Below are 27,745 nucleotides of genomic sequence, written 5' to 3' on the forward strand. Positions count from 1 at the left end.
AGTTTTAAAACATTCTGGAAAGATTTGGAAAAAGTCTTGAAAACATTGAATGATGTTCTCTTTTGGATAGGAATACTAAACATTATGATGTCAGGGTTTTTTTTGTTTTTGTTTTTTTTTTTTAACATTTTGACCTCTGCAATGGCACTAAAGGTTTTCAGTTGAAACTACAGCTTTCACCTATAAATCTGATTTTAGCAACAGGACAAATTAAGTAGTTTAGTAAACACAGTGCTTTAAAAAAAAGTTTTTTTTAACATTTATTCATTTTTGAGAGACCGAGACCGAGGGAGACACAGAATCTGAAGCAGCCTCCAGCTCTGAGCTGTCAGCACAGAGCCCAACGTGGGTCTTGAACCCACCAACCGTGAGATCATGACCTGAGCCGAAGTCTGACACCTAACCGACTGAGCCACCCAGGTGCCCTGAAAAATATTTATATTCAACATCAGAGAAATGCAAATTAAAATGACACAGATATGGGGTGCCTGGGTGGCTTAGTCGGTTAGGTGGGGTTCGAGCCCCACGTCGAGCTCTGTGCTGACTGCCAGCTCGGAGCCTGAAGCCTGTTTCAGAGTCTGTGACTCTCTCTCTGACCCTCCCCTGCTCATGCTGTCTCTCTCTCTCTCTCTCCTAGAAATAAATAAAACATTAAAAAAAAATTTTAAATGACACAGATATTTTTTCCTCACCTATCAGACTGGCCCACATTAAAAAATATGAATTCTTTTGAGGAGGCCATGGGGAAATGGGCATTTTTGTACATTGCTGATGGAAATGCAGATGGTACAAGCCTTTTCTAGGGCAATTTGGGAATGTCTAACACAGAAGACAGGTGCTTACCTTGTGACCCAAGCAGCCCCACTTCTAAGCAGTCTCTACTGGAGATACATCTCCAACGATATGAAAATACATTATGTACAGGTTATTTATTGCAGCATCATTTCTAATTGCAATATTAGAAATGCTTTAAACACACACACGCACATATATATATATATATATATATATAAAACGTTGAACAAACCATAGAACATTCATACAGTTGAGTGTTTTGCAGCTATACTAAAGGCTGAGGAAGGATGAACCAACAGTGTGGTTTCTAGGAGATACTGTTACATGAAAAAAAGCAAAGGCCCATGGGGCACCTGGGTAGCTCAGGCAGGGAAGCTCGGGTCATGATCTCACAGTTTGTGAGATTAAGCCCTTGAGTCGGGGCTCCTCCCTGATAGCTGGGATCTTGCTTGGGATTCCCTCTCTCCTCTGCCCCCTCCCCCACTCACTCTCTCAAATAAATAAACTGTATTTCTTAAAAAAGCAAACCCCCAAAGCATACACCACCTTTTATGTAAAAAGTCAATTTGCTATGTATCAGTTTGTTGACTCTCATCTATAAATTTACCTTTTTTGGCCTTCTCTGTAAGAATGGGCTTTGGCCCTTTAAATATTTATTCTTTGCCAGCTGACACATTGTTACCCTTTGTCAGTAAAAGTGTAGAAGAGACTTTCCAAGAGGGAAGGTTTTGCTTCCCGGCCTGTCCTGTGATCAGTGCGGGGCACCTGGCAGTCAGTAGTACCCATTGCCCAGCAGTGTTCCCTGTGCAGCCGCTCCACTCCCCTTGATGCCTCCCCTGTGCAGCTCTTCCTCATACCCTGCATTTCCAGCAGTTCGCTGATGGAGCACCAGAGCAACTTTCTCTGCCCTTCAGGGAGTTACAGCCATGGCCTCTTCAACAAAGCGTGGATCTCAGTCCTGGGGGGAGAAAAGGAACACTTCTTGGGCACTCTTTGTCCCCCCAAGAGCAGGATACTCTGTATATCTGCTATGCCTATATTCTAGAGTTCTCTGCTTCTTACTTGCTAATCTCTCATTACTCTAATCGTCTGTTGAAGTTAATACTTCTTTAGATTAAGCTTTCTCTGTTCTCATTACTGTGTAGGATTTTATCTCCTAGTTGAACTCTGATAGAAAAAGATTTTTTTTTTTTTTTAAGAGAGGGGGTGAGTAGGGGAGGGGCAGAGAAACAGAAAATCCCAAGCAGGCTCTGCACTGCCAGCTTGGAGCCCAGTGTAGGGCCAAACTCACAAACTGTGAGATCGTGACCTGAGCTGAAAGCAAGAGTTGGATGGTTGACATCAGGTGCCCCAAGAAATTTGAGACAATAAACAGATATTTGCTTATTTGTATAAAGGAAATGGAAAGGATAAACCACAACTGTAGAGATCGGTTGCCTACAAGGGGTGGGTGGGAAAGGGGTGAGAAGTAACGAGAGAATGGGAACATGTTAGTAGGGATGAAGACGGAATGACATTTCGTTGAGTGTGCGTGTGCATAAATACATATATATATCTATAACTCTGACTTTCAGAACCATAGTGATGTCTCACGTATCTTTTACAACATCTCCAAAGCAATCAATTAAAACCGACCAGGATGTGAGGGGAGGGGGACCCAAAAGAGAGTACATGAATGAACAAATGAGGCTGTGTCACAAATAACACTGAGGAGAATGAGGAAGAAAGAACTACTACAGAAGCATAGTTTGGTTCAGTGTCACAAGGCTGAAAACAAAAAGTCCTTTTCATGACTTAGTGTTTTCTAGACGTGAACAAATAAGTGAATTAATAGGTAATGGGAGCTGGGGTTCTCACTTGTGGAGAAAGAAGTTACAAGGAAAGGTTGAAGGCTAAAATGAGCCGTGTGGTTTTAGTTTGGGATTAGAGTATCAGTATAAACTCATGGTTAAATATATACCGGATGGAAAAATACAGAAATGCAGGTATTTGTATGCGTGTGGGATAATGTACATACACGTGTTTTCTACCTCTCTCCACTGGGAGGTCTGGAAGCACTGATGGCTGTAGCAGTGAAAACACCTGGTGCCCAGCTAATGGTCTCAAAGCACCTGTCTCCGTGAAGCTCTTAGTAGTTGATTCCGGGCCTGAGACAGGGAAATACGGGGTGAGCCTTGAGCATCTTACGGTGCTAGAAAGTGAGGAAGTGCTCAAAAAATGGTGAGGGTTTGTTCAAAGAGCAGGAGCCAACATGAAGGAGCTCCTAATGGCCACACGTGGAACAGTTTGATCAACAGAATAATTTAATCAGATATTAGGTATTAATTAGATACTAACCTACAGAATGAAATAAATATGAGTTCATATTAATATGAATGACCAAATAAGTGGGAGGGAAGAGACCAGTCTTTCTCATAATGCCAGTGAATAAATGCAGAAGGAGGGGAATAGAGAATCACCACGAGGCATATTCCACAGTAATGTGTGCACAAGATCTCCTTTTGAATGCTAAAATTCCTGGATGAAAGTTCAAGGAGAAACAAGATTTGCGTGGTTTCAAAGGATCTTCCCCTAAATACTTAGCAAGTACAAAGGAAAATAAAGTATGTTTCTAGTGTAGGAATCAGGCAGACAGGAGCTTAACCAAGGTAAACCTTACCAGTAACAAGACATGTTAATATCAACACCATGAACTCCTTGGTGTGATAACTGTGAGGACATCATTCCTGGGGTGTTCTTGTGCCAAATGCACAGCCTTACTCTAATTGTGAGGAGACAGCAGTCAGTGCAAATTCAAGAACATTCTACAAAGTAACGGCGTGGAGCTCTTCACAAGTGTCAAGATTATGAAAGGCAAGGAAAAGTGAGGAACTGTAGTCACCTGGAAGGGCCGGAAAGAAGGCATTACATTAAAAATTTGCGAAATTCAAAAAGACTTATCGTTAATACTGTATTAATATTAATTTTCTGATTTTGATAATTACTCTCTGATCATGTAAGGCATTAACATAGGGGAAACCTGGGTGAAAGGTATAGAGGACTCTTTCTTCATACTAGTTTTACAGTTCCTCTTTATTTTTTTTTTTTTTTTATTTTTTTTTAAGGTTTTTATTTATTTCTAGGAGAGAGAGAGAGACAGCATGAGCAGGGGAGGGTCAGAGAGAGAGGGAGTCACAGACTGAAACAGGCTCCAGGCTCTGAGCTGGCAGTCAGCACAGAGCCCGATGTGGGGCTCGAACCCACGAACCGCGAGATCATGACCCAAGCGAAAGTCGGACGCTTAACCGACTAAGCCACCCAGGCGCCCCTACAGTTTCTCTTTAAGTCTAACATTACTTCAAAACAAAAGTATGAAAGATACCTTGGAAGACTCAGTAAAGAATATTGAAGTTTGATTTTTCTTGTCTCTCTGGCAGGGTTAGAAAGAGGCTTCTGGAACAGCGGGAAGAAACCATAACAATAGATCGGGTTTGCAGACAAGAAACCTTTGCTTACGAGATGGTAAGAGTCTCCTCTTTTTCTTTTCCCGTGAGACAACGAACTCTGTCACTGGGCATTAGTGGCATCTCTGTGGTGGCTTTATACTGGATACGCTTGTTGAAAACAAACTGGAGAAGCCTCACTGGGACTGGGAACTAGCAGGAGAGAAAGACCCACAGAATTCAGGTGATGGCACACTTGACTCATTCATATCTCTGCCTTTATTTTCGCTTTTAGCTCAGTCTTGCTCTGGGTATTAGGCTAACTTCATGCCCTTTCATCACCCTGTTCCTGATACTTTTGTTCTGCTCCTGATTTTGATTTCACCATATTCTTTCTTAATCTACCATCTCTTATGTAAACCCTCAGAAAAATCTAAGATGCTGAGTAATGAGGAATTAAGTATTAGTAGACATGGTGGGTCCATTCAGTACATATTCTTTTTTTTTTTTTCCAATATTTTTATTTATTTCTAGGAGAGAGAGAGAGAGACAGCGTGAGCAGGGGAGGGTCAGAGAGAGAGGGAGTCACAGACTGAAACAGGCTCCAGGCTCTGAGCCGGCAGTCAGCACAGAGCCCGACGCGGGGCTCGAACCCACGAACCGCGAGATCATGACCTAAGCGAAAGTCGGACACTTAACCGACTAAGCCACCCAGGCGCCCCATTCAGTACATATTCTTGAGGACCTACTATGTGATGCTATGTTGGTCACATTATAGTACATAAGGGCGTCTATTTTCTCTCCTATATATATTTTCATTGTAAAATTTGAATAACATATACCTTACTATTTTAACCATTTTTAAGTGTTCAATTTAAGTGGCATTAAATGCATTCACTGTGTTGGGTATCCCTTACTGTTTCCAGAACTTTTTCATCACCTCAAACAGAAATTCTATACTGAGCAAGTAACTCCCCCTTTTCCTTTCCCCCAGCACTGAACCTTTATTCTACTTTCTGCATCTGTGACTTGGCCTATTCTAGATCCCTCGTATGAGTGGAATCATGCAATATTTGTCCTTTTGTGCTCAGCATATTTTACTTAGTATATTGTTTTAAATATACTGTGTGTTACAGGTATTAGGACTTCATTCCTTTTTTTGACTGAATAATATTCCATTGTATGGATATACCACATTTTGTTTATCTGTTCATCCTTTTTTAAGTTTATTTATTTTTGAAAGAGAGAGCACAAGTATACATGAACAGGGGCGGGGGGAGGGGGGTAAGAATCCTAAGCAGGCCTCTCATCATCATCACAGAACCCAAAGCATGGCTCAATATGAACCTCGAGCCCATGACCTTAGCTGAAATCAAGAGTCAGATGCTTAACCGACTGCACCCCACAGGTGCCCCTATCTGTTTATCTCTTGATGGACATTTGGCATATTTCCACATCTTGGCTATTATAATAATGCTGCTGTGAACATGAATATACAGGTGCCTGTTTGAGTCCATTTTCGTTTCTTTTCAGTACATACCTGCGAGTGGAATTGCTCAGTCATAACGTAGTTTTTGAGGAACCACCAAACTGTTTTCCACAGCAGCTGCATCATTTTACATTCCCACCAGCAATGCACAAAGATTCTAGTTTCTCCACATCCTGTTCAGCATTTGATATTTTCTGGGGTTTTTTTTGAGAACAGCCATCCTAGTGGGCATAAAGTGGTATCTCATTATGGTTATGCATGTCCCAGCTGATCAGTGATGTTCAGCATCTTTTCATGTGATGGTTAGCCGTCTGTATTTCTTCATTGGAGAATGTCTATTCAAGTCCTTCACTAGTTTTTTAATTGAGTTGTCTCTTTGTTGTTGAGTTGTAAGTTTTTTGCAGTTTCTGGATACTAGACCCTTACCACATGTGTGATTTTAAAATATTGTCTCCCATTCTACGGATTGTGTTTTTACTCTCTAGATGGTGTCCTCTGATATACAAAAGTTTTAAAATTTGATTAAGTTCAGACACCTGGGTGGCATTAAGCATCTGACTTCAGCTCAGGTCATGATCTTCAGGTTCCTGAGTTCGAGTCCCATATCGGGTGAGCAGGAACCCCACTTTGGGTGGGCTTGAGCCTTGCTTTTCTCTCTTTTTCTCTTTAGCATTTCTATATAGCAAGTCTACTATTAACGAACTCCCTCATCTTTTTTTTTTTAATCTGAAAATGCCTTAATTTTTCTTTCATTACTGAAGGATAGTTTTGCCATGTATAGAATTCTTGCTTACTGTTTTCTCTCTTCTCATGTATTAAAATATGTTGTCCTACTCCCTTCTCTTCATGGTTTCTGTTAGAAAACACCTATTAATCTTACTGAGGAACCTGATTTCCTTTAGTTGTCTGTGGTTTCCTTGAGCTCTTTGAGTGCATTTGACCTGTAATTTCAATATCTGGGCTTCCTCAAGGATGGTGTTACCAGATTTATTTTTTTCTTTTGAACGTGACATATTTTCTTGTTTTTTTGTGTGTGTGCTTTATAAGTTTTTGTGGGTACCTGGACATTCTGAGTATATTTTTTCACTTGCTGAGGGTTGGAGCTATCTATGACATTTTCAAACTTTTTCCAATGTGTGTATTCCTTTTTATGTATGGTTGTGGATATTTCTGTTGCATTACCTCTGTGGGCAGCCAGTGACCTGTTAAGATTTCCTTAAATGTCTGCCTCCACAAATTGGGGGGGGAGGGAATGCTCTGTCTCTAAATGTTCTGGTAGCTGCTGCTGTGGGAAGCCGCTGCTGGCGGGAGGCCCAACACCAAGGCAAGTGTGCGTACGAGGCCATCACCAGACCAAACAAAACAACACCTATTTTTGGGAGAACAGGGTCCCCACTGCTTGTCATGTGACGTCAGCCATCTGTTCCAGGAACACAGGCCACTGTTTCCACACCTGCAGTGGGGCTAAGAAGTGGGGGTGTAGTTGGTTTGCACCCCATGCTTGCTTACGAAAGACCAGCAGCTTGTGTTTTCATCAGACGCTCCCCTGGTGGATGTAACTGAGCAGTCTCTTTCCATCTTATTGGTTGCTTTGGTGGAGGGACTGATCCCTAGAGCTGCCTTCAGTGCCATTTTGCTTAATGCCTCTCCCTCTTATTTTGTGCATGTACTTCTTACCTAGTCCACCATGGTGGCCTCTATTCTGTAGTTACCACACACATGAAATAGAGGGTGTAAAGTATTAAAGATGTGATATTGTTGTGAAAAGCAAAACAGTGTTGGTTTTAGAGCTAAATCGATCTGAATTTGCATCTTGCTGATTTATCCGTAGGTAAATCTGAACCTCTGTGCATAATCTGTCAAACAACGTTCATAATAATATGAGAGGAGGTATGTAAAAGTGTTAGCAACTGTAAATGCCAGTGTTATACCAACATTCGTTGATAAACTCCTGTTTTATCATCAGTTGCTAAGCACTTAGTGCCAAACATTGTTAGATCCATTATGTACACATCCCCAGCTATAGTTCTCTAAAATGAGTATTTTCTGATTTTTTACAGAAGATGAAACTAAAGCCTAGAGAGATTTTTAACAATTTTTTTGAAGTAAAACTAAGAGTCAGACCCAGGGCTGTCTGACTCAAGCCCTTACGGATAGCTGTCATTCCGTACTGCCTCTTGTCTGCGTCACAGTGTCTGATTTTAAGGTCTCTTACTCGTTTTTCTCCTTCAGGAGTCACATGCCATAGGCAAAAAGCCTGAAAACCCAGCAGACATGATTGAAGAAGGGGAGCTTATCCTATCTGTAAATATCTTGTACCCCGTTATATTTCATAAGGTTAGTAGTGCAATCTTTTGAATTTCACAGATAATATGGATGACTTTTGTCAAAGGGTTTAATTATTTGGAGAGTCACAATCCTTAGGGTTCAAAATAAATGCAAGCATATGCTGCTTTATCTCACATCCTGTCCGTATCCTTGGTTCTCTGTTTTAATAAGAAATATCGTAAATAAGGTCAAATTTCAAATAATCTCTTAATTAAGAGGATTACAGTGATAATACTGGAATGTATACCTAATTGCTTCACTGGAAGCAACTGAAAGTATATGCAAATCCTCAGTGATTCTAAGTATATGAACCATTGAGGAGGTTGTTTTTTAGTTTTGTGGAGGTTTTAAAAAATTTTTATAGTATGAGAATACAGACCTTTATTAGGTTGTAGTAGTAAACACAGGAAATGTGTTTGGGTAGAAAGCTGTGAAGTTTTGACTTTCTTGTGACCACAGAAGGGAAGTAAGCCAAGGACACTAATGGAATATGACCTGGGGCCTTAAAGACAGATGGTGTGAGTCTCCTTTCTGGTTTCCTGAGTTTTGAATTACATCCTTCCTTTCTTTTTCTTTTTTTTTTTTTTTTAAAAACTTTTTTTTTTTTTTTTTTTTTTTTTTTTTTTTTTTTTTTTNCTCAGTTTATTCTCTATATTTAAGAGTCTCATGTTTTGTCCCCCTCTGTGTTATATTATTTTTGCTTCCGTTCCCTTATGTTCATCTGTTTTGCATCTTAAATTCCACATATGAGTGAAGTCACTTATTTCTTTCTCTGACTAATTTCTTTTAGCATAATACCCTCCAGTTTCATGTTTTGATTTTCTTTTTCAAGCTTACTTTGGCTATTGAGGGTCTTTTCTGGTTCCATACAAATTTTAGGGTTGTTTGTTCTAGCTCTGTGAAGAATGCTGTTATTATTTTGATACGGATTGCGCTGAATATATAGATTGGGTAGTATCGATATTTTAACAATATTTGTTCTTCCAGTCCATGAGCTTGAAATATTTTCCCATTTTTTTACGTCTTCAATTTCTTTCATAAGCTTCCTGTAGTTTTCAGTATGTATACGGATTTTTCACCTCTGGTTAGGTTTATTCCTAGGTATTTTATGGTTTTTGGTGCAGTTGTAAATGGGATCAATTCCTTGATTTCTCTTTCTGCTGTTTCATTATTGGTGAATAGAAATGCAACAGATTTCTGTGCATTGACTTCATATCCTGTGACGTTGCTGAGTTCATGGATCAGTTCTAGCAATTTTTTGGTGAAATCTTTTGGGTTTTGCAAAGAATGAAAGTTTTGACTTACTCCTTGCCAGTTTGGCTGCCTTTAATTTATTTGTGTTGTCTGATTGCTAAGATTAGGACTTCCAGTACTGTGTTGCATAACAGTGATGAGAGTGACGTCCTCATCATGTTCCTAACCTTAGGGCAAAAGCCTCAATTTTTCCCCTTTGAGGATGATATTAGTAGTGGGTTTTTCATATATGTCTTTTGTGATCTTGAGGTATGATCCTTCTATCCCTACTTTCTTGAGGGTTTTTATCAAGAAAGGATGCTGTATTTTGTCAAATGCTTTCTCTGTATCTTTTGAGATGTTGTCCTTTGTTTTATTAATGTGCTGTATCACACTGAATGATTTGCAGATACTGAACCAACCCTGCATCTCAGGTATAAATACCACTTGGTTGTGGTGAATAATTCTTTTACTGTATTGTTGGATTCGGTTGGCTAGTATCTTGTTGAGTATTTTGCATCCATATTCATTAGGGAAATTGGTCTTTAGTTCTCCTTTTTAGTAGGGTCTTTGTCTGGTTTTGGAATCATTATAATGCTGGCCTCATAGAATGAGTTTGGAAGTTTTCCTTCCATTCTATAGTTTGGCACAGCTTGAAAAGAATAGGTGTTAAGTCTTCTTTAAATGTTTGGTAGAATTCCTCTGGAAAGCCATCTTGCCTAGACTTTTTTTTGGGGGGGTGGAGATTTTTGATTACTAATTCAATTTCTTTACTGGTTATGGGTTTGTTCAAATTTTCTATTTCTTCCTGTTTCAGTTTTGGTAGTTTATATGTTTCTAAGAATTTGTCCATTTCTTCCAAATTGCCCAATTTATTGGCCTATAATTGCTCTTATATTATTGTTTGTATTTCTGCAGTGTTGGTTGTGATCTCTTTATGTTTGTGATTAACTGATTTATATATTTGAGTGCTTTCCTGTTGGGGGCGTATATGTTTACAATTGTTAGATCTTCTTGGTGGATAGACATGTTAATTATGATAGAATGCCCTTTTTCATCTCTTGTTGCAGTCTTTATTAAAATCTAGATTGTCTGACAAAAGTATGGCTACTCCGACTTTTTTTTGGTGGCCATTATTGTGATGGTTCTCCATCCTCTTACTTTCAATCTGAAGGTGTCTTTGGTCTAAAATGGGTATCTTGTTAACAGCTTATAGATGGATTTTGTTTTCTTATCCATTCTCTTACCCTGTGTCTTTTGATTGAAGCGTTTAGTACATAGACATTTAGAGTGAGTACTGAAAGATAAGAATTTATTGCCGTTGTGTTGCCTGTAGAGTTGGAGGTTGTGACGATGTTCTCTGGTCCTTTCTAGTCTTGGTTGCTTTTGTTGTTTTTTGTTTTGTTTCATCTTTTCTCCTCTCAGAGAGTCCTTAAAATTTCTTGCAGGGCTGGCTTAGTGGTCATGAACTCCTTTAGTTTTTGTTTATCTGGGAAACTCTTTATCTCTCATTTTGAATGATAGCCTTGGATTCTTCTTGGATGAATAATTCTTAGCTGCATGCTTTTCTGATTCAGCATGTTGAACATATCCTTTCACTCCTTTCTGGCCTGCCAAGTTTCTGTGGATAGATCTGCAGTGAACCTGATCTGTCTTCCCTTGTAGATTAAGAAGTTTTTTTTTTCTCTTTCTGCTTTCATAATTCTTTCCTTGTCTGTGTATTTTGTGAATTTATTATATGCCTTGTGGATGGTTTTTGTTTAATCTAATGGAAGGTCTCGGTGCTTCTTGGATTTTGATGTCTGTGTCTTTCCCCAGGTTAGGAAAGTTTTCTGCTATGATTTGCTCACATAAACTTCCTATCCCTTTTTCTGTCTCTTAGTTTCCTAGGACACCTATGATTTGAATGTTATTCCCTTCTAGTGACTCACTGCGTTCTCTAGTTCTTGTTGCATGTTCTTTAGCCTTAGTTTCCCTCTTTATTCTCCATAATTCTTCTGTGTCATTGAATAGCTGCTCTGCTTCATTCATCCTTGTCACTGTGGCATCTTTAGAGATCGCATCTCAGTTATAATGTTTTTAATTTCATCCTGACTAGATTTCACATCTTTTATATCTGTAGGAGGGAGTCTATGTCTTTTTCAACCCCAGCTAGTATTCTTATTTTCATGGTTCTAAATTCTAATTCTGACATCTGATGTCTGTGTTGATGAAGTCTCTTGCTGACATTTCTTCCGGTTCTTTCTTTTGGGTTGAATTCCTTTGTTTTGTCATTTTGGAGGAAGAAAAAGAATTAATAAAATAACAAAATTAAAAAGGTTTTAAAAAGCACAAATCAAATAAAGGAAGCTAAATCCTAGGTATGTTTTAGTCTGGTTGTTCAAAGAACCTTAATTTGAATAGAGAAAAAAGTGAGAAAAAATTTCAAAATTTAAAAGAATATATACAGTAAAATAGTACAAAATGAATTGAAGAAGGTAAAATAGAATAAATTTACAATAAATTTATTTAGTACAATAAATTTACAATAAATAAATAAATTTACAAAAAAATAGTAAAAAAATTAAAATATAGAAAATGGAAAAAAAATAATTTTTTTTTCTGTATCCAAGAGTAAGAAAAGAAAAAAAAAAATGAAACAACAAAACAACAACAACCAAAACCAAATAGGTGGACCAGCAAACAGAAAGAAATCCAAAATTACATCCAGTTTTCCCTAGAGGTCAAACTATGAACCACTTTATAGTCCACACACTAAGCAGGAGAAGAGAGAAGGAGGGAGGGAGGAAGGGAGGGAGAAGAGGAGGAGGGAGAGGAGGGAGAGGCAGAGAGAGACAGCATGAGCAGGGGAGGATCAGAGAGAGAGGGAGACACAGAATCTGAAACAGGCTCTAGGCTTCAAGCTGGCTGTCAGCACAGAGCCCAATGCGGGGCTCGAACCCATGAAACTGTGAGATCATAACCTGAGCCAAAGTCGGACCCTTAACCAACTGAGCCACCCAGGCACCCCTGTCATAAATTTTGATAAAGTTTAGTTGAAACATTACTATACATGAATTACACTCCTGAATGAATAGTCGTTAATGAAGCATCTTGCATACAGTTAGTACTAATTACCTTGTTTGATTAAGTTTTGAAATTACCAGTCAAACCAAACCAGTAAAACTGAACTCTGGGTTTGTTAACATGAGAGTAGTATATAGGTTGCTTGACTTCAATGAGGTAACGTCCAGGAAATTTTAAAGCACAGTGCTTCTGGGTGAAGTTATATGCCAGAGGTTCTTCTCGCTAATGTCCTCTTAATAGCATCTTGATTATAAACTTCAGCTTAAACAAAGAAGTTCATTGCCAAGTGGCTTAGTCCCTTCTGGCACCTCTAAAAAAATATCACTGACTGAGTGGCTTATAGAGAGCAATTTATTTATCACAGTTCTGGATGCTGGCAGTCTAAAGTTAGGGGACCAGTACAGTCAGGTAAGGGCCCTCATCCAGGTCATAGATTTCTCATGCGGCGAAAGGGCTCGGGAGCTCTGTGGGATCTTTTATAAGAACACTAATTCCATTCGTGAGGGCTTAACCCTCAGACCATTCACCAGGTGTCTCCATTATGCCCTTGCAATTTTAATTTATGGATGTGACTGAGGGACCACACTAGAGGCCAATGCCATTGAGAGAAGACTTTTATTACTAACATTTATTGAGAGAAATGAGTAGTATCCCACAGCTGCAGGGCCACGGAGGGAAGCAGCAGTGAATTCAGGCGGCAGAAGCAGTGAGGAGAAGCCAGAGGCGACAGCCTTTACTGAGGTTTCCATGGGAAAAGCCAGGCAGGGCAGGGCAAACAGCTTGGGAATGGCCACTTTGGGTAATTCTGGTGGGTCCTGGGGTGCAGGGCTGTCCCTAGTTGTCTGCTACCTCACCTTACATTGATTTAGGATGGGAAGTACTGGCGTGGTGTGTGAGGGTTAGAACAAGGAGAAGGTTTCAGAGAACAGGGTCTGGATCACAGGGGAGAGGTAAACAGTTGTGGCCATTAGTTCGGACCTGTAATTAATGGATGACAAATAGACAAATACAGAATCCAAGAAGAAATAGAACACTGAGTTATGGAGATAACTTGAAGAAAATCATTTAGATCTGTTTAATTGCTTTGTCTCTCAGTGGACACTTGCCAATTTACCATCTGACTTTTAGCACAAAGAACATAAACCGTACCAGACGATGCTGGTCTTGGGCAGTCAGAAGCTCACGGAACTGAGGGATTCAATTTGCTGTGTCAGTGACCTCCAGATTGGCGGGGAATTCAGCAACACTCCTGATCAGGCTCCTGAGCACATCAGCAAAGTAAGATGGTTTCTGTCGTTTTTGTTTTTGTTAACTTTCATCCAACAAGAAGAAATAATAATAGTAACAATAATAATATTAAGCTTAGTAAGTAGTGATATTTGTAGTAGTAAATCTTCCAGGAAATGCTTTCTTCTTTTCTGCCATCCCATCAAACTTATCTCTTCCCTTTTTTTTATCATCAAGATGTTTTCAAAGATGAGACTATGCTAAATTTTGATTTCCTTATCTCCCCTTCATGTCTCAACCATTCTGTGTCCACCCTTCCTTTTAAGGTCATGGTAACCACCTGTCTTCTCCATGTTCACACCACTTTTCCTCACTCTGCCATTTGAATTTACTGTTCCCTCTCTGCTCTTTCAAACTCTGAGTTTCAGTCTGTCATAACTGCTCCCCACCACCTGAGAGCCTCACTGCCCATAGAAGGTTCTGCAAATCCAGCACCAGCACCAAGCAGGGACATAGATACCATCCGATGCTGGTGTTTCCCCCGGAGGTGCGCTCAAAAGGACAGAGAAACTGTACATACCGACTGGGTAAGGATGGAAAAGGGGCAAAGTGGTGGACCGGCCGGCCACCCACAAAGTTTCAGAAGGGCTTGTTTGCCCAGTAAAGTAGTAGATCCTTGTGCATTTCATCGGAGGGCAGATTCGAACTCCTTTTTCCCATGGTGCAGCTCTGGTAGAAGCCCTCAGATTTGCTGGCCCGCTCAAAAGGGGCAGCATCTCCTGTAGATCAGAAAAAGATATTTGGGTCAAGTAACATGGCCATGGGGTTTGGCCAGGAACCATCACTGTTTTCGCTGGTTCCTGTGCCACCAGCCATATAAATGTTGTTATAACCTAGGTTTCCTCTTGGTTCTTCTAAATTCTTCTGGTCTTTCGCCAATTTTCATGGTTTTAAGTGGACTCTCACCTCTGTTAGTGTCTCTCTGGTAGCCATGTTCTCTCCTGATTTCCTGATTACTTTATTTACTTTAAACCATTATTTTAAGTGCCTCCCGGGCCCTTCCGCTCAGCCGCACTGCCGCCTCGCACCGGTATCGCGTTTCTGTAGCCGAGGTGCCCTGCCGCCGCTGGGGGGCGCTGTTTCAGCCGTTCTGAAACCGCCACGTCCTTCCTCCTGACCTACCGTCCGCTGAAACCCTCGCTGCTTGTTTCACTGAGAAAAAAGGTTACCAGAAAAGGATTTCCATCACCTCTCGCCCACATTTACCTCTCCACCCCTCTGCCCGTGAGCCCCGCCTTCCCGCCCGTGAGCCCCGCCTTCCCACCTGTGACCGTGGACGGACTGAGCCCGCTGCTACCTGCGTCCGTCCGGCCCCTCCCCCCGCCGTCACAAGCGTGCAGTAGGGACTCCCCTCTCAACCCTTCACCTGACCGTGCAGCCTCCTGTCGCCACCGCCTCGGCCTCCTGCCTGCCTCCTTCTCAGCACACTGACTCCTGGTTCATAGGACGTGGTGATAATAAGCTCACAGTCGTACTAAATTCATTGTTTCTCTTCTTCTGCCACCGCTTTGGCTCGTGCTCACTTTTGTTCCTCCCAGGCCTCGAAAACCACTTTTATGGATGTTACCGTAGGCTTCGTTCTCTCCTTTTTTGACAGTTCATCGGCCCGGGACACACCTGCACATTCCTTCTTCCTTGCAACATTTTCTTTACCTAGGCTTTAGGATATTATAAGCAATTGATTTTCTTTCTTTTTCTTAATGTTAGTTTATTTTTGAGAGAGAGAGCAGCGGGGGAGGGGTGAAGAGAGGGGAACAGGATCCAAAGCAGGCTCTGCGCCGACAGGAGACAGCCAGATGCAGGGCTTGAACTTCCAAATGGTGAGATCATGACCTGAGCCGAAGTCGGACGCTCAACCGACTGGTCCTCCCAGGAGCCCCAGAACTCACTTATTAACATGAAATTTTCCCTGACTGTCCCTCCCTGTATTTCCTTTGGCCTGTATTACAGTGCCTAGAATAATAGGCTGCTGCTGTTTGAGGTCTCTCTGCCGCCGAAGGCTGGCCGCGTCCCGGTCTTTTCAGCGATGGGCAGAGACCAGCATCATGACTCACAGATTTCACTTAAATTTAGTCACCTTGAAAATGGTTTTAAGATCATTGGTTTCTTCAGATTTGACATGTTGTTGCTCTTGGAAATAAATGTTAGATTAAAGAGAAACAGGTTGAATTTCCAGGCTGTATGCAGACCGGGAAATAAGACACTTACCTTTCTTGTAAAGGAGAAGCAACCCTCTTCTGTAGATTTGTCTCAACCCTATCAGAACAACCAACAACCAAAAAACAAAACCAAAAAAAGCCCAAAACAGGTGGAACTATAAAGTTTGGAGGTTCACTTTAATAAGCAGAAGCTAAATTCACTCTCCTTTGCAGCCAGGTCGTCGCTGCTCAAAGCAGCATGAGTCCGATCTGGGAATGTGTTTTCACTGGAGAGTGTTTTTAACCGGGCTCGGCTGGTCTGTTGTGTTTGTCCGTCAGTGCTGATGCCTTCCCAGCTCTCTCTGAGCAGGGGGCCGGCTGACACATCGCCCTTTTGAAAATATGTTCCTTGTTCTGTAGCTAGGTTTTGGAAAGTGAACTCAAAAATAAGTGAAATTTTGCAGATACTAACATTTGTTTGGCCCGTGGAAAGATTTTTTATTTCACCAATTGGCACTTATATTTTATGGTTCTGGGTTTTTTTTCAGTTTTGCTTTGGAATATTTTTTCCCCTATATATGTGAGTCCTGTTTTTTCTTGGGGAGTCTGGTGCCTTGGAAAATTCTGAACATACACACAGGAAATGGTATGATGAGGCCTGTTGTACCCACTACCCACCCTCACTAGTTCTCAGCATTTTGCCAGATCATTTTCTCTGTTCGCCTCAGGCCGTTGTCACACCTGACAACACTGAAAATTGGTCCTTCAGTTATAATGCTCTTTTTGACCGCTATTTGGCGTGTATTCCACGGGTAACCTTGGAAGAAAAAAAAAAAAATCAATGAGTTTCAGTTCTTGTAGTTGAGGAAAGGAGAATCTTGATTCCAACCAACAAAGCAAGAATTTTGAACATTAACTTAGGTGACTTTAGTATGTGAGAAGTCTGGAAAAATTGGACCAGGATATTTAAATCTCTTAAAGCCGTATGTCTAAAACATAATATGTTTTGCTAACACTTGTGTTTGGACTATAGTAGTTAAAGAATGGAGCGCATTTTAAAAATGTATGTATAAGATCAGTGCCAGTATTTTTTACTCAAGTTTTTTGTTTTTGTTTTTGTTTTATTTTAATGGTCCCTCACATTTTAATGTCTGGTCTATTGATTTTTTTAAACATTGCTCAGATTAGTTCTTTTTTTCCTTTTTTGTTGGTAATCTCCTAAGAGTCCTGTGTAGAGGACGGTTAAGAAAATACTTTGCATCCCTGTTACTCTGTTACGTATTGTAAATAAAGCCCTGGTATAGCACACAGAGTAACAAAGATCTAAGTTACAAAAATGTCCTTCCCACACTTCTTCTGCACCTCCTTCCGGGTCCCATGTTTCTGACAGCAGATCCTAGGACTATTTCTGAAATTCTAATATAGCCGATTTGAATGTTAGCAAGAGAACAGATGACTAATGGATGCCTAAAACAATAATAAATGACTTTGTTCCAATGATCATATTAGTTGTCGATAGTTAACTTTGTTTCCAAAATGGAAATAGTTAACAGTAGACTCTCAGGCTACATTAGAAAATAGCAGAAGTAACTAGCTTCTCCGTGTTGGTTGGTGAGCCTCCTGTGAGCCACCCTTCCCCAAAGTTGGTCAGCTGAATTAGCTGACAAAATACGGAGACTGTTTAGTGAGGATCTCTGGACTGAAAATGAAAATTACCTGGTATTGAGATTGCTCACATCTATTCTCTTTGTATCCTGGGACAAGGAAAAGTTATTTTGGATGACTTAGAATTTGGATGGAAAATAGTTTTGCTCTTTTAGAGTTGCCTTCGAAAAGATGATAGTTGGGCTTAACCAAAAGCACTGAGTTGCCGAAATTACTTAAAATGAAGTTCTGTAGAAGCATTTTGTGATGAAAAAAAAGCTAAACTTTTGTTTTTGTTCCCCAAATAAGGCAGAAGTCTTTCAGAGCCTTTATTTTGCACCCTAGCGTACCTCTTTGAGGGTCCAGAAGTATATTTAGTGGCAGTTTATATGTTATTAGCAGCTACATATGGCACTATAGTACATATTATCCTACCTGGAAAGGAGGTGCTGGTTATACTCCTATCTTACATGAGGAAACAGTGGGTCAGGGACACTTAGTGGACAGTCCAAGGAGAAATAGTACAGCCACTCTGATAAGGGTGTCTGATGCCATTAACAGACAATTTGTAGATAAGGGAGTGAAGAAAGAAAAATAGAAGCTTTGGGGGCTCCTGGGTGGTTCAGTCGGTTAGGTGTCTGACTTTGGCCCATTTCATGATCTCCCAGTCAGTGGGTTCGAGTGCCATGTCGTGCTCTCTGCTGTCAGTGCAGAGCCCACTTCGGATCCTCTGTCTCCCTCTTTCTCTGCCCCTCCCCCACTGGTGCACGCTCTGAAACAAACATTAAAAAGAAAAGTAAAAAGAGAAGCTTCAGAGGAGGAAATAAATTTGGTTTTCTTATAGTAAGATTTTTGTAATGCCTGAAACTTAGATTATGCGGGTGAGGAAACTGCAGTCTGAAGAGGGTGTACGAAGTGAGAAAAAGAAGCCCTCCCCCGGGGGTTTGATTCTAAGGATATGGTGAAGAGCCGAGTCTCAGAGTCGCACGTATGAGATAATCTCCCGGGAGCTCGGGAAAACCGTGGCGCCTGGGTCACGTCCTGAGAGTCTCATTTCACAGCTCTGCAGTGAGAATTGGTCTCAAGATGCAGCAAGAGGCCCCTCTGAAAGCTGCTAGACGGAAGGTTAAGAAACCTCAGGGTTCAGACCAGTTGTGTGACCACTATGGTACTTTGGGGCAAGCATGCTTGAGTAAGAATAGGTACTCAAATTCTGTCTAAGAATTATTGAAAATTTTACTGAAAATTTGAAAGGAGAATTTTTGTAAAAGTATGCTGAAAATCCTAAAAAAAAAAAACCCAAAACAAAACCAAAAACATAATTCTGTGACGACTGTTATTATTGCTGGGGAAATAGCAAAGACATGACTTCTGGTATCCAAAATAACTCACTGCTGTGTGTGCATATTATAAAATAATATTGAAGTTTTGGGTTCCTTTGGTAAATCTCATCATATCTTTACATTCTTATCCCTGGTAAGTAGCCTAATACTTATCCCATAGGAAGTTCTCATTAAATTGAAAACCAATGAGCTAAGCATATTTTGTGCAGTTGCACAAAGTTACTATAAAGCACATTAATACGTGTGATTTTATGACATGTACATTTTGAATTGGTAGCAATTCATAATTGTTAATAATGGACTTTCTTTTAATCCCATCTGCTTTCTTAACAGGACCTGTACAAATCAGCCTTCTTTTATTTTGAAGGGACATTTTATAATGATAAAAGATACCCTGAGTGCAGAGATTTGAGCAGGTACAGTCTTCAGAAGTCTTCTCAGTCTTTCCTGTCTCTGGTTCTCAAAACAGAGCTCCACAAACTGGTCTGTTAAGGATCTTTGGCAAGGAATTGTTTTGTTAGACCGTTTCGTTTGTTTTGGGGTCAAAATATCTCTGGAGAGAGAATTAGTGTGCATGCAAGCAGGGGAAGGGCAGAGAGAAAGAGAATCTTTTTCTTTTCGTGTTTTTCAATTTTTAACATTTTATTTATTTTGAGAGGGAGAGCACGAGCAGGGTAGAAGTGGAGAGATGGGTGAAGGAATCCCAGGCAGGCTCTGTGCGGTCAGTACTGAGTCCCACACAGGGCCCGAACTCACACATCTTGAGATTATGACCTGAGCCGAAATCAAGAGTCGGACGCTCAACCAACTGAGCCACCCAGGTGTCCCGTGTGTGTGTGTGTGTGTTGTGTGTGTGTGTGTGTGTGTATACAAACACATATGTACTTTTTAAAATTTTATTATTACTGTTTTTTTAAATATCATCCATGCCCAGTGTGGGACTCCAGTACACGACCCGCAGATCACGAGCTGCTACCAACGAGGCAGCCAGACACCCCAAGATTTACTGTAATTTCTTCTTTTCTTGTTTTTTAATGTTTATTTTTGAGAGAGACAGAGCTCTAATAGGGGAGGGACAGAGAGAGGGAGACACAGAATCCGAAGCAGGCTCCAGGCTCTGAGCTGTCAGCACACAGCCCAACATAGGCCTTGAACTCATGAACTGTGGGATCATGACCTGAGCCGAAGTCAGATATTTAACTGACTGAGCCACCCAGGCACCCCATGATTTGCTATTATTTCTTTTTCTTTTTCTTTTTTTTAATGTTTATTTTTGAGAGAGAGACCGAGCCCTAGTGGGGGAGGGGCAGATGAGAGGGAGACACAGTCCAAAACAGGGCTCTAGGTTCTGAGCTGTCAGCACAGAGCCCGACGACGTGGGGCTGAAACACATTAACCATGAGATCAGGACCTGAGCCAAAGTCAGATGCTTAACCGACTGAGCCCCCACCGAGATGCCCCAAGAATTCAGAGTTCTTAATTTCAACATGTATCAGCCACTGAGATTTTTGCTTCAAGATGGCAACTGTCATTTTATTGCGCCGGGTTCTAAGAAATAATTGCAGTCACACACCTGTGACAAATCTGTCATTTTTAGGTTTTTGAGGAATAACACCGTTGCCTTTTTGCCCCCTTTAGAACTATCATTGAGTGGTCAGAGTCCCATGATAGAGGCTATGGAAAATTTCAGACCGCTAAAATGGAAGACTTCACCTTCAATGACTTGTATATTAAACTGGGTTTTCCGTACTTATATTGTCACCAGGGAGACTGTGAGCATGTTGTCGTCATTACTGACATAAGGTAAGTGGCAGCCCCTGGGACGTTTTGTCATTTGTTCGTTTTCCTTTTTCTTTAGTTCACAGTATAAGGGCACGGGTAGTTTTTCTTTGTTTTCGTTTTTAATAAGAGGAATAAGATGCGTCACCGCAGCTTGGCTTGGGAGCAGCAAAACTGTGTGCTTTCCGTAGAATGCCCACCCATTTGCACTGTTGCTTTGGGGAAGGTGTGCGAGTGAACTACTTTACGGTTTGTGGGAGGCTTCAGAGTGTGAAGAAGCGGCTCCTTTTGTAGATTAGACAGGCAGTACCCACCCACTTTGTATATCGCAGCCCCTTAGCTTATTGGCAGATTTGCAACTATATATCTAGGTTTCTTGTCTCTTTGCCAAACTTTTTTTTTTTTTTTNAGGCTCTGAGCTGGCAGTCAGCACAGAGCCCGACGCGGGGCTCGAACCCACGAACCGCGAGATCCTGACCTAAGCGAAAGTCGGCCGCTTAACCGACTAAGCCACCCAGGCGCCCCTCTTTGCCAAACTTTTAAGGAGATAAAAGCAGTTGGGGGAGAAGAAGAATGCTAATATTTGACAAATGTGAAATCTTAGTGCTTTTGTAAGTATAAAGGGGGAAGGACTAAAGTAGTTTAAAACGAGATTCTGTGATGATAAGTTTTGTGTAGCTGGCATCTCTCATGCATAAGGCTATTCGTACCCTTATTTAGGAAATGTCAGTTTACGAAGGATCCACAGATAGGAATAAGCCCTGCCGTATCCCTGCTTTGATTCCGAGAGAGCGTTTTTCTGTGAAGCAGTGATCTAACCATCATGTATAGTATTCTAGTAATAGGAACAGAGGCCCTGAGAAAGTCCCTGCGCCCGCTCTTAGGGGCCGGTGTCGGAACAATTTGACCTCCGTGCACTCCTCCTCAGGAAGCTAGCCCAGGAAGTACTTCACACAGAGTAAACCTTGGAATAGGGGGAGACATACAGGGACTGTCAGAGCCGGGAGGGGAAGCCCCGGCACGCCGGCCATGCAGCCCGCCGAGCGAGCCGCCGAGTTCCAAGACTGGGGCACGGCCGAGAGCTCGGGAAGCACGTCTAGAACCGCTAGACCTGCCGCTGGTGCACAGCACACGTGGAGAGCATGGCTGTCCTTTTTTGTTTTTAATATTTATTTTTGAGAGAGAGAGAGACAGAGCAGGAGCAGGGGAGGGGCAGAGAGAGAGGGAGACACAGACTCTGAAATAGGCTCCAGGCTCTGAGCTGGCAGTCAGCACAGAGCCCGACGCGGGGCTTGAACCCGCGAACCACGAGATCCTGACCTGAGCCAAAGTCTGGCACTCAACCATCTGAGCCACCCAGGCGCCCCACGTCTGTCCTTCTGTCAGGAAATACAGAACTGAGTTAGCGACAGGTACATTGAAGACTCATAGGCAAATGCAAACACGAGAGAATTAGTAGCTAGAAAACCATGTGTTACACGATGAAAGGAACCTGGAGTCAGTTGAGCAGTGTAGGTATAAGTAGTATTCGTTTGGTATCATGTGAACATCAAATATTTAACCAAAGTCATTTTGGTTCTGAAGAGGGATGTGGAAGAGCTAAATTTAAAGGAAACCGTTCAGAATGCGACAACAGTTGCCATCAGGGAAGAACTGTTGACGCAAGAGCCAGGAGAGCCCATAACCCTCAGAGTTTTACAGGTCTTAAAATTACATACGTTTCTTTGATAATGTGTTAAATTTTTTAGAAGCTGTTCTGTTCTTTCACTCAGATGAAGGGGAATGTGCCTGAGAATTAGCAGAAGATGGACGACAATCCAGTTTTTTATGCTTTTAGTTTTACAGTTGTTTTTTTGTTTTTGTTTCTTTTGAGAGAGAGCACAGAGAGGGGGAGGGAGAGCCGTAAGCAGGCCCCACACTGTCAGCGCGGAGCTGATGTGGGGCTCAAACCCATTAACTGCAAGATTACAACCTGAGCTGAAACCAAGAATCAGACGCTTCCCCCACTGAGGCAGCCAGGCACCCCCACTTTTACATTTTTTACTGTACAGCAGTATCAGTCAGTCCTTAAACTCGAGGCAACTTGGGGAAACAGTTGACACTAGGCAGTTACAGTATGGGACTTCTAAGGAGTTAAAAAAATTTTTTTTAACTTTAAAATTTAATTTAACTTTGTTTTAAAAGATTTTAACTCTTAATTTTAGTTGAGAGAGATCATGTGCACAAAAGTAAGTGACAGGGGCAGGAGAGAATTTTTTCTTTAAACGTATTTCAAGAGCGAGCAAGCGAGCATGAGCAGGCGAGAGGGGCAGAAAGAGAGGGAGCGAGAATCCCAAGCAGACTCTGTGCTCAACATGGAGCCTGACGCGGGGCTCAGTCTCACAAGTGCGAGATCAGGAGCTGAGCCGATATCAAGATTTGGACGCTCAACAGTCTAAACCACCGAGGTGCCCCAAGTCCCTATACCCAACATGGGGCCTGAATCCACACCCCCTGAGACTGAGAGTCGTTTGCTCTACCACCTGAGCCAGCCAGGTGCCCCCTGTGAGGAGTTTTTAAATGTAGTTTTAGGCTGCAAGTCATTTTTACCCTCCAGGTGGATGTAACTGTTCAGTGCCATTCCATAGTCTTAAGAGTTGGTTAACTGGTACAAGTGTATTAACCATGTCCTGATGGTAAAGTTGATAATACTGCTACCCTTTCTTATTAAAAAAAGAAAAAAAGGTAATAATCAAATTTTAGAATTGTCAGAGACATTAAGAACACTCTTGTCCAGTCTCTTCATTGTTTGAGTGGAGAATCTGAGGTCCAGCATGGTTAAGGGATTTACTCCCTTAACCCAATCGTCTGATCCCTGGCGGAGTGGAGACGGACTTCCATTTTCAGTTGACTTAATTCTGACACCTAAAACTGAAATCCTGTCAGTTCACATTATACCAGGAGTCAGATATAGATTTTAATAAAGAGGACGGTAAACAAGAGGCACATACCACGTAACTAAATAGGTAAAATAGTTGCCCAAACTAGATTTCATGAAAAAGTATGAAGTGTTGAGTGAGCAGTGGCTCTCTGGTGGAATATTTAAGATACGCTCCCTCAGAGCGAGTTAAAGCGTATCCCCATAGCAAGCTTTGGGATGTTTCACAGGAAAGAAAGCATGGTTTAATCCAAAATGATCTTTAGGAGAGAGTTTTTGTGGAACAGTTCGGTCAGCACTAGTGAAACAAGTGATTTTCGACCCAAATCATTTAGAAGGAAAAAAATGAAAAATATACTTGTGTAAACGTTGAGGCACAGATACATTTCTTTCTAGATCACAACAACGTGCATTTTAATCTCTTCATTTATTCTCATGTACAAAAGGCTTGTCCATCGTGATGACTGCTTGGATAGGACCCTTTATCCCCTTCTTATCAAGAAACATTGGTTATGGACCAGAAAATGTTTTGTTTGTAAAATGTACACAGCCAGGTAAGTTGTAATCATTTGAAAATTACTGGTTTTCAGTAATCAGGTGCTTTTCATTTTTAGTTATGTCAGTGTTTCCTATTCTGAATTTGAATCTGAGGATTTCTAGTTTGGGGGTATAAATAGATATGGTTTTATCTGGTAGGTAAGTGCTGCAAATTAGGTCACAACATTTAAACAAGGAAACAAATTCTATATAATTAAAGTCCAGGGGTGGGTCAGACTTTGGATGAATCAGTTCTCAGTGACTTCAAGGAGCCGTCGTGTTCTGTCTTTTGTCTGCAGTTTGCAAAAGAAGCTTCACCCACAGCATCCCCTCCATGAAAAAATAACACAGCATCTCATATACGTAATGAGGTTAAAATATGGTTTCATAAAGTTTTTACTCTGTGGTACTGCACATTTAGTTTGCTTTTTAACTGTGGATCATACTTGAAAGAAAGCATTCAGAGGAAAAGAGGGTAATTGTGTATCCTAGATTTCTTTGGGGCTCCCTGCCCCCACCAAAATATGCTTTGCTAAATGATCAACAGGAAAACATGATGAATCAGTTATCAAATGGGAAATCAGGGAATGTAAAAACATACCAAGAGGTGCAGAATTCAAATAGACTGAAGTCTTCCTCTTACTGTGACCAGTAACATTTCAAGCCAAAAAACAATCAGTTGAATATTCCCGTTTATATACACACCCGACATTTTATCCTGAATTCTAGGTAAAACATCTGGCATTTTCAAATTAAGCAGAACTCATTTACTGGTTAAGAGAAGTTAGTTACACAAAAGTTTATTAGGTCTGTAGCAGCTAACACTGTGGGTTTTTCAAGACGGTGTATGTAAATGTTAACCATTACTTGGAGGATAGGGGAGTCATGGCTAAAGTGTAGGATACATTCACATGTGAATTTATGTTTTTCTCTACTTACCTTGAAGAAGTCTTTCAGAGACTTCTGCAGGGTTTCTGTCAGTTGCCCTTTTGCCTTGCAGAGTATTGGTAGTAGTATGTCTGTATTTATCTATCTTTATCTGTACACACACACACACCTATCATATAAAGGATTGTAAAGTATTAAGATGGAATGGTAACAGTGGGAATGTTTACACATTACTACAGATCATGTTAGTTGTTGATTGTGATGATGTACATCTTTTTTTTAAATTACAGATGGGTGACGAACAATGACAGTTTTGCCCCAGAGGACCCATGTTTCTTTTGTGATGTTTGCTTTCGGATGCTCCACTATGATTCAGAAGGCAACAAACTGGGAGAATTCCTTGCTTATCCTTACGTTGATCCTGGAACCTTTAATTAGTAACAAAAGTGCACCCTTGTGACGTAACTGCCTCCTTGGACGGTTACTTTATTTCCAAAACCTCCCACTGAGGAACCAGCTCCAGCTGACAGTCAGCTAGTTACCCACAGCCCTGCGCAAGTTCAAGGCACAGGTGTTTTTTTTTTTTTTATAAAGTCAGTTGCGTTTGGAAATCTATTGCAAAATATGGTTCTTACTTAGTGCATTTTCCCATTAAGAGTGTTTATCTTACTAAGTTGTAGGAGTGCTTTTTATATTTTGAATACAAATCCTTTGTCAGATTCAAGTATTCTCTTTTGCCTGGCTTGTGGCCTGCCTATTCATTCTGTGTCCAGAGTGGTTTTTACTAATCTATAATTAGAAAACTTCAGCTAATGACACATCAAGTGGGATCATCAAGTGGTTCTGAAAATTCTTGAAGAATGGGAGAGCTACACCTTACACCGTGAGGCTTCCAAGGTATAACATCATTCAAATATCTGTAATAAAAATGAGGGAGAATAAAAGTAGATTTAACAAACAACAGTAAGAATAGCTATTGTGTAATCTGATCTCACAGTGGGCTCATTTAGAGTATTAGGTTTTGTTTTGTTAGAAACTAGTAGGCACACTAAACATTTTAATGAGACTCGCTAAATGAATAATGAATGTAAAAAGATTTTGAGTATATACTCCTACCTTCACAAAAGTAACCTTTAAATTGGTGCTTCATTTCTTGACAAGAGGTTTTTTTTTTTTCCCCCCAGTTTAATGTTATTATGAAAATAGATTTTGAGGCACCTGGCCGGCTCAGCCGGTAGAGCATGCAATGCTTAATCTCAGCTTGTAAATTCAATCCCCACATTGGGTCTAGAGATTACTTAAAATCTTACAAAAAAGAATAAAATAGCAGATTTTATGTAATATGACCACTGGGAAATGGGAAGTCAAGATCCTGTGGATTGCTAGGTTCACTCATTCTGGAGCAATGATACCCAATATTACTGCATGCAAAAATAACTCTTCCATTCTTCTGGCCCCCTCACTCTGATAATCCTACTTATTCTCTTTGATTCTGGTCCAAAGGACCCCTTTGGTAAACAACCGGATCTAGAGCATTTGAGAAAATTGTAGTTACCTAGTTTTCTATTCTAGATTGAAATGCTTTCTGGAAACCTTTTTGATGGAAAATTTTAAGAATGCTGTAAAATTGTTCCTTTTAAATGTGTCATAAATTCTACTTTCTCTCTCCTAGGTTACTTATTTAAAGTCCATTGAGTTCCACATTCCCTGGATGGCTAAGAGCAGACATTTACCATACAGATCAAAAGCTGACAAGTCCTTTAAGCCTCTAAGTTTAAGAGATTGGGAGTGAAATGTTTTGTGGACTTAAGTTCTACATACCCAGTTAAGCCCACTGGTGCGGAGGACAAACACATGCTTCTGGCGAGTGTACTGAGCTCTCATTCCCTGACTCAGTAGACACAGCACCAGAGGGTCAGTGTCAAGAACTCAGAGGCCCCTCCCTGGCCTGGCTTCCGTTACTGTCTCAGTGTTCACTTTCATGTTTCCAGTGATGCTAATAAATTGAACAGACTGAAAATTCTGCTACAAAACTATTGATTTCACCAATTCCTGTAAGTTCCATGGGTAAACATGAATTTCTCCTTCATTTTTAAACTGCATATTAGTATGCAAGGGTCTGTTTACTTTTATTCATTTTCCTTTCCTATTCTCAAAACAGAAAATTCCAAAAAGTGCACTGGTCCCAGTGGAAGCATTAATCCATGTGTGGTGCCCACCAATTCATTTTAGGGGACAAAGACTCTCAGTTAAAATATTACTGCTAGTAAAATTCTTTTATCATTAAGACTATTATCCTGCTGGCTCTTCCATTAAAATTACAAAGGCTCAAATATCTTTTTATCATTTCCTTGTAAAATATAGAGGAAGAAAGGCTAACCAGGTTACTCCCAGAACTTGCCAGTGTATTATTGGTTATACAGGTATCCCACCAAACTCAAGTCAAAAGAACTTCTAACTTTGAAACAAGCCTAAAAGAGGTCTTGAATTGGGGAGGTTATAACTGTAAAATTCAATACTGAGCACAACTTAAATTACATATATTATCTGATGAAAAGCAAATACGAAAATACTGTAATGAACTTGATTAGTATCCTCTGTAGTTAGAATGAGATTTTGGTAGAATAGTGGATGAGTGTGCACAAATAATCAGTATTTAGAAAAGCAGTACTGGTTTATCTTTATCAACCTTTGGTATCTAGTGTAAGGATAATTTTACCTTCTCCCAATTCAGTCACAATGTCTTTATCGTCTCTAAGGTTAGAGAAACAGCATAAAAATAAAAGCATTTCTACCTAATAGCAGTTCATTTCTTAAGGTCTATAATTATGGGTTTGCTATTTCCAGTAGATCGTCCTTTCTCTGAGCAGTGGCACAAA

At 40.7% G+C, this 27,745-nt stretch overlaps 1 protein-coding gene across 4 annotated transcripts in view; it reads left to right on the forward strand.

Annotated features, from left to right (window-relative positions):
- SNAPC3 (small nuclear RNA activating complex polypeptide 3) overlaps positions 1-26,886 on the forward strand; it is a 38,123-nt gene extending 11,237 nt beyond the window's left edge. The window contains exons 3-10 of one of the 4 annotated variants that reach the window (XM_077765054.1): positions 4,212-4,296; positions 7,939-8,043; positions 13,462-13,611; positions 19,079-19,161; positions 20,384-20,548; positions 23,888-23,995; positions 25,157-25,763; positions 26,539-26,886. In XM_077765054.1, the coding sequence (XP_077621180.1) occupies positions 4,212-4,296; positions 7,939-8,043; positions 13,462-13,611; positions 19,079-19,161; positions 20,384-20,548; positions 23,888-23,995; positions 25,157-25,304 (844 nt within the window). In that variant the 3' untranslated portion in view covers positions 25,305-25,763; positions 26,539-26,886. The remainder of the gene's footprint in view (positions 1-4,211; positions 4,297-7,938; positions 8,044-13,461; positions 13,612-19,078; positions 19,162-20,383; positions 20,549-23,887; positions 23,996-25,156; positions 25,764-26,538) is intronic. The other 3 variants (XM_077765055.1, XM_077765056.1, XM_077765057.1) reach the window with 3 other exon arrangements.
- Positions 26,887-27,745: the final 859 nt, after the last annotated feature.

The sequence above is a fragment of the Crocuta crocuta genome, unplaced genomic scaffold, assembly GCF_008692635.1.
Source record: "Crocuta crocuta isolate KB4526 unplaced genomic scaffold, BGI_CrCroc_1.0 scaffold687, whole genome shotgun sequence".
Taxonomy (NCBI): Eukaryota; Metazoa; Chordata; class Mammalia; order Carnivora; family Hyaenidae; genus Crocuta; species Crocuta crocuta.